The sequence below is a fragment of the Cucurbita maxima genome, unplaced genomic scaffold, assembly GCF_002738345.1.
Source record: "Cucurbita maxima cultivar Rimu unplaced genomic scaffold, Cmax_1.0 Cma_Scf00030, whole genome shotgun sequence".
Classification (NCBI taxonomy): Eukaryota; Viridiplantae; Streptophyta; class Magnoliopsida; order Cucurbitales; family Cucurbitaceae; genus Cucurbita; species Cucurbita maxima.
Genome location: NW_019272046.1, coordinates 2530761 through 2543757, shown reverse-complemented (window position 1 = coordinate 2543757; position 12997 = coordinate 2530761). Strand labels below are relative to the sequence as shown.

The 12997-nt window shown below is 33.7% G+C and overlaps 1 protein-coding gene and 4 non-coding genes across 5 annotated transcripts; all 5 read left to right on the top strand.

Moving 5' to 3' along the window:
- Positions 1-1605: 1605 nt before the first annotated feature.
- Positions 1606-1678, top strand: TRNAA-AGC. The gene has a single exon. It is a non-coding gene; the product is annotated as a tRNA-Ala (tRNA).
- Positions 1679-1745: 67 nt separating this feature from the next.
- TRNAS-AGA lies at positions 1746-1827 on the top strand. Its single transcript has one exon. It is a non-coding gene; the product is annotated as a tRNA-Ser (tRNA).
- A 2564-nt stretch (positions 1828-4391) lies between these two features.
- TRNAA-AGC lies at positions 4392-4464 on the top strand. The gene has a single exon. It is a non-coding gene; the product is annotated as a tRNA-Ala (tRNA).
- A 64-nt stretch (positions 4465-4528) lies between these two features.
- TRNAS-AGA lies at positions 4529-4610 on the top strand. The gene has a single exon. It is a non-coding gene; the product is annotated as a tRNA-Ser (tRNA).
- A 1650-nt stretch (positions 4611-6260) lies between these two features.
- Positions 6261-9678, top strand: LOC111466255 (phosphatidylinositol:ceramide inositolphosphotransferase 2-like). Its single transcript, XM_023110862.1, has 12 exons — positions 6261-6641; positions 6755-6844; positions 7158-7244; positions 7329-7397; positions 7967-8047; positions 8266-8337; positions 8480-8537; positions 8621-8723; positions 8845-8940; positions 9037-9083; positions 9174-9295; positions 9387-9678. Exons 1-12 carry the CDS (start codon positions 6609-6611, stop codon positions 9468-9470), a joined length of 942 nt encoding a protein of 313 aa, XP_022966630.1. The 5' UTR covers positions 6261-6608; the 3' UTR covers positions 9471-9678.
- The last annotated feature ends 3319 nt before the right edge of the window (positions 9679-12997 follow it).

Here is a 12997-nt window from a genome sequence, read left to right as displayed (position 1 = left end):
GTCAAAATACACTTGCTCAAAATGGTCGTGCTAAGATAAAACATCGTCATGTGACTAAGACTAGCTTAATCCTTCTCTTTCACTCTCATCTTTCTTCTCGTTTCTGGGTTGACACCTTCAACATTGCAGCTTATATTATCAACTGGTTGCCTTCCTCACTTCTTGGAGGTAAATCACCCTTTGAACTCCGAGCTACTCTCCGCATTATGAGAATTTTCATCCCTATGTTTGTCCTTGCTTGCGTGATAATATACATAACAAGCTTTCTCTCCGCAACATCTTTTTGGGTTATAGTCTCGTTCATAAAGGGTTTCGTTATTTTCATCCTACCACCACTAAGCTTTACATCACCAGTCAGTCTAAATTTGATGAAACTCACTTTCCTGTTGTCCATAACTCCTAGGCCTAACCTCTCTCATCTCTTCATATTTCAAATGATGGTTTACCATGTGTATCATATTTGACTATTTATTAATCGCAAATATAGATATTTATCTTTCTTATTCTCTTCATTTATTTTTATTTTCATATCATTTGTAATTTACTATATTTATCTCTTCTGTAAATGATTATAAATAAAGAACTTTCACCACTATTTAGTTGGTTTTAGCAAATATTCTCACACAATGTCCATAGCTTTCCTCATTACAATGTCCATGATCTTTAAGCTTGACAATATATCCACTCGAACGATGTTCTCTTAACTATTTAAATTAAGTGAGTTTTGAAAATAGGCTTCGGTCTCTTTAAAATTGGCCTCCAATTTGGTATGAAATGAATTTAGCGTTGAGAACCCTCCAAGTTGCTTCCTTAAAAACCGTAAGAAAATGTTACTTTCGTAGAATTTGAACGGCCAAATTGTGTTCTAATTCAAAATTTAAATTAAGAAAAATGGTTTAGCATCGAGAGACTATACCAAAAAGATTCAATTCAACCGATAAAATACCTCAAACTTGTACACATCTCGACAAAGAAACTAAAGACATAAAGTTCATAGCTTCTTTACACTCAAAACAAAAGCATCTAGATAGATGCATAGATGCTTGCCACTTAGATTGTGTGGACGGAAATCATACAATTTGAGTGTCTTCATGTCCTAACAATAACACTAGATGAACCTATATTATATTCACGATAGAGACCTCTCAAAGCATACTCATTGTACATGTAGAAGCTACTATGTATCTTGACTCATGACGTGATTTGAACGGTCATCAACCACCCTACATCCTCGTGTTTTTGTCTTTAAGAAAAATCTTGTCTTACAAATCACTTTTCTATTTGGGACCGATTAAGTGGATATTTTTATTTCCAATTCTTTTATGTAATTTTAAAATTTTATTCTTTGCTATATTGTATTATTTTTTTTTATAGCTTCATAGGATTTAGAAATTAAGTTGTATTTTTAGTTTCAGTTGATGGAAAATGGACATCTTGAATTCTTTTTTATTCTTCCCTGTATTATTATAAACTTTTATTCTTATTATTCTTATTCTTCTTATTATTATTATAATATTGAGAGCTTCATGATATTTTAAATTTATCCATAAAAGTAAAATACTGAATATATTATTTTAACATAAAACTTGCGGTTTTTTATCATGAGGGGATGTAGCTCAGATGGTAGAGCGCTCGCTTAGCATGCGAGAGGTACGGGGATCGATACCCCGCATCTCCAATTTTCTTTTCGTTAATTTTAATTAAAAAATATTATATTTTAAAATAATAACCATACTTTTCCAAATGTGGGCGTGCCGGAGTGGTTATCGGGCATGACTAGAAATCATTTGGGCTCTGCCCGCGCAGGTTCGAATCCTGCCGCTCACGCTTTCATTTATTTTGTTTTTTTTTGCGATTTGAGTATTCCTTCCTGATTATTATATTATTTTTTATTGTTAAAAATACTTAGAATTTTGAAGGTTGTTCTAATTATTATATTATTTTTTATTGTTAAAAATACTTAGAATTTTGAAGGTTGTTCTAGTTGGGTGCTTGTGTTTCTAATGCTTTGGAACATTTCTCATACAAAAGTATCGAAAGCAATTTACATGCGTGCAACCATGGTGGCTTTTGAATACATTAGGAGGGTTATCGAGCATGGATACCTTTTGATTAACTACGGAAAACTCTCGGTTGTTTATTAGGGTTGAATTGTTACAGAAGACAAATGAGATCGTGCAGAAGATCGGAGTAAGAATTCAGACGGCACAAAGCAGACAGAAGAGCTACGCCAACGCCAGAAGAAAGGATCTTAAATTTGAGGTGGAAGAACACGTGTTTCTCAAGGTTGCTCCTATTAAAGGATTGTTGAGGTTGGAGAAGAGAGGAAAACTTAGCCCCCGTTTAATAGGCCCATTTAAAATCCTAGAGCGTATAGGACCAGTGGCATAAAGATTAACTTTGCCACCAGCTCTCGCTGCCGTTCATAATGTGTTTCACGTATCCATGCTCATAAAGTACACCGTCGATTCCTCACACGTGGTTGACTTTAAATAAACCACTACCTGAAAGATTTGAGTTATTACAAGAAATACCCCACGAGGATCCTAGCAAGATTGGGTGAAAACTCTGTAGAACATAGAAATCGATCTGGTAAAGGGGCAGTGGGATAACCCACTTGCCCGAAGAATCAACTTGGGAACGAGAGAGTAATACGAGGATACGATACCCAAAACTGTTTCAAGAAGTAGGAACTTTGGATGACCAAAGTTATTAAAAGGGGAATAAAAATCAAAATAAAAATAAATAAATTAAAAAAAAAAAAAAGAAAAAAAGAGAAAAGAAGAAAGCTAATGACAAGTGCCACCGCCGACAACCATAGGCAGCGAAAGACCGCTTGGGTCGGCCGCTTGAGAGAAAACGGAACGGGAAAAAAGTTCGGCGACCACAGAGATAAGGGAAGGAGACCCAAGGACAACCAACCTAGGTGGCGGTCCAACTGGGCCGGTTTTGCTCCTTTTGCGTAATTTCTCCTTCGATTTTGTTTGGAGTTGCCTAAGGACACAAACTCGAATAAAAGTTTTATGTTTTTTTAAGTAGGTGGCACCTCAGAATCTAGGAATTTTAGGAATTTGATTACATATGTATGAGCATAGAATGAGTTGGGATGACACAAGTTGAATATGATTATGTATGTTTACTGAAACACGTATACACTATTCTATGGACTAAAATTTATGACAAGGTTTCCATGTTCGGATTATTATGATATGTCTGTTACATATGTTGCAAACGGTTAGGGGTTCGCCAACTAACTTCTAACCATAAACCTGACTCGATTGTTTAGGGTTCCGAATAACTTTAGAACTGCCCATTTTACCATTACTCAGGGGGACTTCTAGAAAGTTTGTCAGTTAATTTCCTATTAGTGAACCTTTCACGAGTGGCAGGGGTCTACAGTGGTACATTAGAGTTGGATGATCTTGTGACTCTTGATTTATTGATCATGCATATGAGTTAGCGGTTATATTGGGACGATTAGGGGTTCGCCAACAAACCCCTAATCGTAAACCTAGCTCAATTTTCAGGGGTTCGAATAACTATAAAACTAGCCTAATTTATTGCAGCTAGTAGTTTGTGGGGACTATAAGGAGTTCGCCAGTTAGATTCCTTTGGTGGCGGAGTCCACAGTAGTATATACTTGAGAGTTGGTCCATTCCTAGAATGCATGAACCTTAAGTACCGAGGACTTGGAGATTGGATGATGATGAGAGAGTAGTATAAATGACTAACCTGAACTTGAGAATATTTCGATCGCTCGAGGTCCAATTGGAGATTTTTTTTTTTTTTTTTTTTTGTACTTATGGACCTTACGAACTATCCGTGTCATCTTTTGTGTGTGCTTCGTGTGGATCTTCAGTTCGTGATGCATTTTAAATAATGTCGTACTAATACTAAACTTTTTTTTATGTGCATACACGTCTAAAAGTTTCAAATTTTACACATTTTTACTTATTTTCAAGTCAGTGAATAACGGTTCGTGACTCGAGTCCCTCGAAAAGTGGGTCGTTACACAAACGCAATTCTGATTTGTGTATAAATTCATATGTGTGAGTGTGCCGGAATGGTTATTGGGCATGAGTAGAAATCACGTACTAATTTTGGGGCTCAAAATTAATTAAACATTCGTGCTGGTGTGTGGAGTCTATCATTATGAGTTGGAGAAGACATCTTTGAATTTATTAATTCTTACATTTATTTACCGTGTAGGGAATTCTTTTTTATTCTTTGCTATATTATGATAAAAAATAAAAATAAAAACTTGTTATTATTATAATATTGATAGCTTCATAATATTTTAAATTTATCCCTAAATTAATACTAAAAGTATCAATTTACTATTTCTTTATTTTGATATAGATTATATTTTAAATTTACGCCATTTGTCACGAGGGGATGTAGCTCAGATGGTAGAGCGCTCGCTTAGCATGCGAGAGGTACGGGGATCGATACCCCGCATCTCCAATTTTCTTTTCTTATTTTATGTATATTATATTAAAATAATAAAATCAACAAATTGAACACATCCGTGGGCGTGCCGGAGTGGTTATCGGGCATGACTAGAAATCATGTGGGCTCTGCCCGCGCAGGTTCGAATCCTGCCGCTCACGTTTTTCATTTATTTTGTTTTCTTTTCGATTATTATATTATTTTGTCTCCTTCCTGTTTATTTTATTATTTTGTTTATATTTAAGCAAATATTTCTTTTTATCAAATCAAATAACGGAATAATAAATTTAATATTTTCAAATTAAACATTATACTTGTATTCATTATATGGACTAATTAATTAAAAAAATGACGGTTGGGTATTAAATTTCAAAAAACTTTTTAAACTTCAAATGTAATTTTAAAATAAAATATTAATGATTTGGGTATTTTTAGACTTTTTTGAAAGTTTGGGTATTATTGAAAATTTTGAAAGGTTTTAAGATATTTTTGATACAAAATATAAAGTTTGGAATTATTTTTAATAATTTGGCCTAAAATTCATAGTTTAAGGAGTAATCCATTTTAGTTGACGAGTATCACGAGATATTTCCTATAATATCCTAACAGCTCCGTAGTTGGAAACAATGAGAAGTCGTCCATCACTAATTCATGACAAGTAAGTATGTGACAAAATAAACAACAAATGAGCATGACTAACCAATTTACCCTAAGACACTAGATAGAGGTGAACGTGTGGAAATGTTAGAGGGTCTGATTTATCTGGTTGGTGGGACAGAAAATGACAGTTATGTAGCCATTGTGATCGCAAATTTTCTAACCGTTCAATATAAAATAGGAATTATATATATATATATATTATAAAAGTTAGGGTTAATTTTGCAAATTTACAACTTGAGAGCTATTTTTGCAAATTATAACTTTACAAATATGGAGTTCACGTGGGTTAAATTTCCATATTTACCCATTTTCCGCTATTTTTCCAAAAATACGTTTTTGGGTTAATTTTTCAAATTCACGACTAAGTAAAACCCACTTTACAAATTTGGAGTTCACATGGGTTATTTTCCAAAAAAAATCCTTTTATGCATATTTTTCTAAAAATACCCTTTTAGGACTATTTTTCCAAATTTGCGTTCTTACTTGAACTTTTTCGTACTCCCTCCCATGTAAATGAATCCTAAAGCTTAAAATAAAACTCTTTAATTGAACTTAAAACAAACCTTTTTACTCAAACATAACGTATACACATAATGTGAACATAACAGGTAATTAACATCTTAATACCTTTTTTTCACTCTTTCTTTTTACACTTTTTTGCAATTTTTTTTCTCCCCAAAACGTTCATGCATATTTCTATCTTTCTCTCAATATTTATTCGATCGATCAAAATTATAAATTTTTAGCTTAAAAATCAATAATATTATTCAAAATCACTCCTTATGAAAACACTTCCAAATATGAAATTTAAAAAAACAAAATTGATTGGTTATCCAAAATTGGGAGACTATGAAGCCTTTTTTGACTTCTTATTAATTAAGAATATAATGGAATTTAATTAAACTAATTTTAATCCATTTAAAAAAAAATAAAAATAAAAATAAAAAAAAGGAAGAAAATTCTTATCGGAGTCTCCGAATCCCGCGTTGAATTCGCGTTGCCGTCTCCTTGTTAGCGAAGGAGCTAGAGACTTTTTTTTTTTAATTGTTTAATTTTTACTCTTATTTTAATTTTTTTTTTTTTTTTTTTTTTTTTTTTTTTTTTTTTTTTTTTTTTTTTTTTCAAGTAACGCGTTGTCGCCTTTCTTATTCAAATACTCCGTCTTCGCTGGCTTCTCTTCTTCAACGCAATCTCTGATTTTCGTTCATCTCTTGCTCCAATAGATCTCATTTCTCCCTTCACCAATTTTGATTTTTTGCTTTTTGTTCCATCCGAAGCTTTGTAATCCTTTGATTCTGTATCCGATTTCGTTCAGCCTCAGATTCTTCCTTCTTTTTGGAGGGAATTCAAATTTATCCGTCGTTGTTGAGATTACAGAGGCGATTCTTCCATCCAGAGGTTTATTTTCTTGTAATTCTGTTTATGTTCGCCATGAGCGATGTTGAGTTTTCGGGGTTGATTCTTGAGTAATATGGAATTGGCTGTTGCACGGATTGAAAATGAATCTTTACATTCGTCGGGAAACTTCGAAGGTTGGTTATCTTAATTTGCTATATTATGATTTCTTATAACGCTGTTTAGTTTCTTCTTTGATGTTGCTTTTGTTTAATGTGTTTATTGTTTTTTTTGTTGTTGTGGCGGAAAGCTTTTGAAGAGAGTCTCCGCAGAAACCACCACGGAGATCATCCTTCTCGGAGAGAATTGGAAATATCTTCTCGGGGGACTCGTTTGTCAGGTATCCTTTAATTGTGAGAATTTTAATGGGAATTTGTCTGCAAACTCAATTGTTGGTATCCAATTTTTCTGTGTAATGGTGTTTATGCTAACAATAGAATAGTTCTTGGAATCTGGATTAGAAAAGGTGTTTAAGTTGTTAGAAAGTTACAATAACATTCAAATATGCTTATAAATTTGAGAGGATAGTAATTGTTCTTTAGATGTTTATGTCAAAGAGTTGAGTATATTGGAGCATTTGTTGTTTGTTTCTTTAGTCTGTAATTTTTTCATCGCCCTCCATGTCTGACATGGGAAATACTTCTTTTGGACAGTACATACATGGTCTAGCTGCTAGAGGAGTTCATTATATACATAGGCCTGGACCTGTACTTCAGGATGTTGGCTTCTATCTTCTTCCGGTTAGTATCAAAATATTGCATCCTTTGATTTATAATTACATTATCTTCGACTTTTATGTTTATTTTGTTTGTGTTTGAATGTAGGAGCTCGGACCCGACAAAGCTTATCTCAGTGAAACTTTGTTTTCTTTCGTCTTTTTATCCTTTTTCTTGGTGAGGTTCCACCCTTTGCTTTTGCTATTAGTTTTCTTTCATCTTTCTGTCTTGCTTGTTTTATTATGGGTCACAACGAGCATGAATTCCTGCTGGCATGCTAATATACACCTTTTGCATCAAAATCGTCTTAATGAGGCGATGATTTCTCCTCTATTTGCTCCCCTTCTTACATTCAACATTGTTACTATGGTATGAACTATTGTCTTTCACATTTTGTTCAAGTCCTTGAGTTTTAGCGTACTGAACTGAGGGCTTCTTTCTAAGGCTTGAATTTTTGACATTTTGTTTCGAGGGGGCAAAAACAATTGTCATATGAATTATGAACAAAGGGGGTCTTTCTTGGTTGATTCCTGAAATTTTAGTAGAAATTTCGGTGGAATATAAATAAGATGCCCTTATAGTCTAATGTCCATGACATAGTTTCTCATTAAGAAAAAAACTTGATAATGTTTTTGTTTTACTTTCTTTCATTTAGATGCAAATTTTGTTTGCTGATATCTATTATCTATTCATTGACATACATCGATTTTCTTGAGTGTTTCTAATGGTGGAACTTTCTGTTGCAGTGGACTTTCCATCCTTTCATTCTCAAAACTAAAAAGATCTACACAGTTCTGTTATGGTGTAGGGTTCTAGCATTTTTAGTTGTAAGTACAACTTCTATTACTTGGTTAATATTTTGACTCTAGTGGAATGATTTTCATTTTAACGTTGCCACAACCATCTCCCCTACCCCCTCACCCCACTCAAAACCTGGTTTCATGATCGGTCTCTTGAAAGAAAATATTTTAAGAACTAGATATTTTATGTTACATCCAACTTCCTTCACATTGATATTATAAGCCCCTTTTACTTGTTTTTGCAGGCTTCTCAAATTCTCCGAATTCTTACATTCTACTCGACCCAACTTCCAGGTCCAAACTACCATTGCCGTGAGGTACAATTTCTACTGATATCTGAATATGGATTTGTTCATGAGTGAACTTGGTTGATCAATATAAGGTTTCTATTTTGTAATAATTTCAATATGGCTACTATAGAAGGAAAACGTAAGTGACTTTTGCACCATTTTTTTACAGGGTTCAAAACTTGCCACGTTACCTCCCCCCAAAAGTATCCTTGAAGTTTTCTTGATATGTAAGGAATCGCCACAAATGTCCAAAGTCATTAGAGATATTATATAGTTGACATTGTTCCTCATATGGTTGTTGCATTTGCAGTTCCGAGGGGTGTATTGTATGGTTGTGGAGACTTAATTTTCTCATCACACATGATCTTTACTCTTGTTTTTGTGCGCTCATATCAGATATATGGTACTCAGAGGTATGTTCTTAAAAAATTACTGCAATACAAACAAAGAAGTGGTCAACTTTCTTGCATATTCAGCTGTGGATGCATTAAAATTTTAAAGTCTAGCTGATGGTTTGTTTTTGCGACATTTTAGGTTCATAAAGCAGTTGGCCTGGTTGCTGGCTATAGTTCAGAGCATCTTAATTGTAGCCTCACGGAAACATTACACGGTTGATGTGGTAGTAGCATGGTATAAAAGATGGCCTTTCCTCTTGCTGACTCGTATGTTGATAATGTAGTTATGCTTTTTAACTTTTCACTTCCTAAACTGTCTAGCTTTCTGCAGGTATACGGTGAACCTAGTTGTATTCTTTGTCGATAAGAAATTGCCAGGTTACTTATACTTTCTTATCACCCCCTTCATTTAATTCCATAGATAGTTATTGAATATTGTTACTGAAATACGCAAGTTTCTTATTCCAGAACTGCCCGATCGAACCAATGTCGGTGTATCTACATTGTTACCATTGAGCACGAAAGATACCAAGACAAAAGACGAGAACCATAAGCTCATCAATGGGAACCCCGGGGACTCTGCAGATAGGGTACGTATCAAGCATATATATGTTCTATTCTACATATGAGAATTGCATCCAAAAACTTCTTTTTCCTGACAATTACTTGGTTCCACTCCAGAGGTCGAGAACTCAAGTAAATGGCAAGATTCTTGAAGAGGGAAATGCGGTTCAAATCAATGCCTCTATGAATGGTGGTGCATAGAGCAACAGTAAGTTTTTCAAATGGGCCTGGAAAAGAGATTTATATGAAACTGCTCAATCTTAGATTTAGGAGGGTTGAATGAATCTGGTTTGGAATCTGTATCTGGGATTGTTGATTTGAGTTAGTAGTTTTAACTCACATTTGACCCCCACAAAAAAGAAAAAAGAGAAAGAAAGAGGAGTAATTGAGTTATGCTTCTTTGAAAAAATTGCAGCATCTTTTCTCTACTTCTTCTCTGCCTTAAATAGCGCATTAAATGGATCATAAGTGTGGAGGAATTGATGGAAAATGGACAAAGCATTTAGAAAATAACACACACTAGAAAGCATTAAACAGGGTGGAAAAGCGAGCCCACATTAGAGAACAGCAACGTTTGGAATGAAAAAGTTTGATGAAATAACATGCGGGAAAGCAGCACATGATATGATGTTGCCTTTTATGATGAGGATCTTGCATGTGCTGTCCCAGCTAAATTAATGCTTTTCCTGCTCATCCCCACCCTCAAACCAAATCTTTCTCTGTAGGGAAGTTCTTTGTGTCCTTTTTATTTTTTTAATTTTGATCCGAACAGTATCAAACATCACACTCACACAGGTGATCTATCTATCTGTCTGTCTTCATTTTAAAAGCAAACTGCGGCCTCCAATCACATGCCTTTTTTGTCACATTGGTTGGTTCTCATCTCCATGCGATATTTATGCATATTGGACTAAATCCACTGTGTTCAATCAATACCCTCTTTTTAAATTGGTTCAATTGTCCCAGACATGATGTCATTTTAAAAGCAAACTGCGGCCTCCAATCACATGCCTTTTTTGTCACATTGGTTGGTTCTCATCTCCATGCGATATTTATGCATATTGGACTAAATCCACTGTGTTCAATCAATACCCTCTTTTTAAATTGGTTCAATTGTCCCAGACATGATGTCATTTTAAAAGCAAACTGCGGCCTCCAATCACATGCCTTTTTTGTCACATTGGTTGGTTCTCATCTCCATGCGATATTTATGCATATTGGACTAAATCCACTGTGTTCAATCAATACCCTCTTTTTAAATTGGTTCAATTGTCCCAGACATGATGTAATTAATGCCCTTCTTTTGGTATGGTTTGTTGGATACGGTTGTTCTATTAGTTTACGATTATAAGTTATTTATTCTACAAAGAGATTTCAAGAATCATAATTCAACAATTATGAGCCAATTTGAGTATAGCTCAATGATGTACGTACTCAATGGGAAAAAACATGGATAAATAGCAAAGAGAAAAGGGTATGAGAAAGAATTAAGCATTTGGGAAAGCTTTCATGGATGCAATCCAAGACAGACTCTATGATTTACAGCAAAGCTTGGGATTGTGTTTATGGGCGTTATGGTATGGCTGACACACACTTGACATCAAACCAAAAGGAGACCCATTACAATATAACAAAGAATTATGATGATGGTGTAAGAGGTTGTTGGGTTGGAAGGCCAAAAGCCACAGCTAAGTGGCCCCAAAAACGAAAAGAAAAGCAGTGCTTGCCGCAATTTAAGCCTCTCGACCCTCTCAGTGATGGAAGAAAACCAATGATGAATTCCTCTTTAAACAGAAACTGCTAATAATATATTTAATGGGTCAATTCCAAATGCTGAAATTAACCATAACTTTGAGTACTCTAATGATGTTTGTTATGATATGATTGAGGCATGTCTTGACCACTTTGAATATGAAAATGAGCTTCCTTTTCACTGTAATGAGGGGTAGTAGTGGTAGTGCCAATCATAGCGCCACCGTCTGTCAGACCAAAAACTTGCCTCTCGACCTCCATTGTCCTCCTCCTCTTTGCTTGCTTCAAAGCTAATCATTTTTGGGCTAATCATTGTGATGGGGGCGGAGGATTTGAAAACCCGTTGTTGATTTGCTGTTTGGGATTTGAAGGAGAGTGGATTAGGTGGAAGAGAGAAGGATTTTTGGGAGTGGAAGTTCGTTGGGGCATTTTGACAAACAGGTTGTGGGCATGCAGTGTTTTTGAGTGTGCGTACAGTTGCGTTCAGGCTGGTGCCAGCCTCATGCTGCATGATCAACAACTACCATGGTGTGTGTACAAATCTTTGTAACAATAATTCCTAATTTTAGGGTTCCGTTTATGTTTATTTGTTAAGAGCTGTGAGTTTTTATTTTTATTATTTTTTTAATTAAAATAAATGGAAGAAATCAACTTTTACCTTTAAACTTGTTAGAGATTAATAAAATGAAATTGAATGTAAGTTACAAAAAAATAAAATAAAAATAATTAAATTTGGGGATCACAAAACATTTAAGTACTTTTTTTTTTTCTTCGTGAAAAATACTATTAATTTATTGAGTTGAACAAATATTAATTTCAAATTAACGGTGAAGACTAATTTTAATATGTGACACTCGAGTCAATAACAAGTATACAAATGAATTAGTACTATATTTGAATGAGAGTGATCCTGAGTATAGGATGACTTAAAAAAACTTAAACGAATTAAAAATCACTACTTATACCAACGAAATGCACCTTCTTTTTCAGTGGCTCAATCATAGAAACTTCATAGTTAAGCGTGTTTTATTTGGAACAATTGTATATTTGGTGACCTTCTACAACGCATGCTGGAAGGACTCGTGTTGATTTGTGGGAATAGTCTTCACTCGAAGCGAGAAATAGATAATGTGACTCTATAACAAGAGAATGTCGGGGTCATAACAGACCAATATCAATCGACTTTGACCATCATAATAAAAGTATTTAATCTTTGTTGTGGGGATTATATTTCATAGTGATGTTTATTTTAATACATAGTTTGATACACTTTGTTTTCATGAATAATATATATATATATATATATATATATATATATAATTGAGTTACAGAGGCACATGCTATGCTGCTATTGAAGACAGCCTTTCACATGCACTTCATGACTAAGTATGAGAACTTGTCCTTATTTCCAGTCTATTTCTAAGGCAGAATGTTTTTTTTTTTTAGTTTTTATTTTATTTTATTTTTTTAAAAATTTTTCCCTAAATAAATAAACTATTTTTATTTCTGTTTATAAATTAAATTGCTCTAATTCAGTGGATTTACATTTAAATAAATTAAAATAAAATACTTACTTTTCTGTAATTCCTTAATTTTGGAATATTTTTCCATTCATTAAATATTTACCAACAGCATGAACTTGACTGAAAAAAAAAAAATTAGGAAATAAAATTTTAATTTAAATGTTTAAGAAGAGATGAAGGAATTTAAGCTACCCACCAAGTCAAAAATAGGTGAAGGAAAATATTTAAATGGTTTTAAAATAAATATTAATATTTAGCCATTAATTTAATTGTAATTAATATTAGTAATTAATATTAAGCTGACCCAAAAAAAAAAAAAGTCAAAAATAGGTAATTTCAACTACAAAAAGTTGAATAACCAAGGCAATTTCATTTTTTTCCCTAAAAAAAATTTAAATATTATGTATTTTGAATTTCTTTGTATTTTCTCAATAACGCTTAAAATTAGTCAAA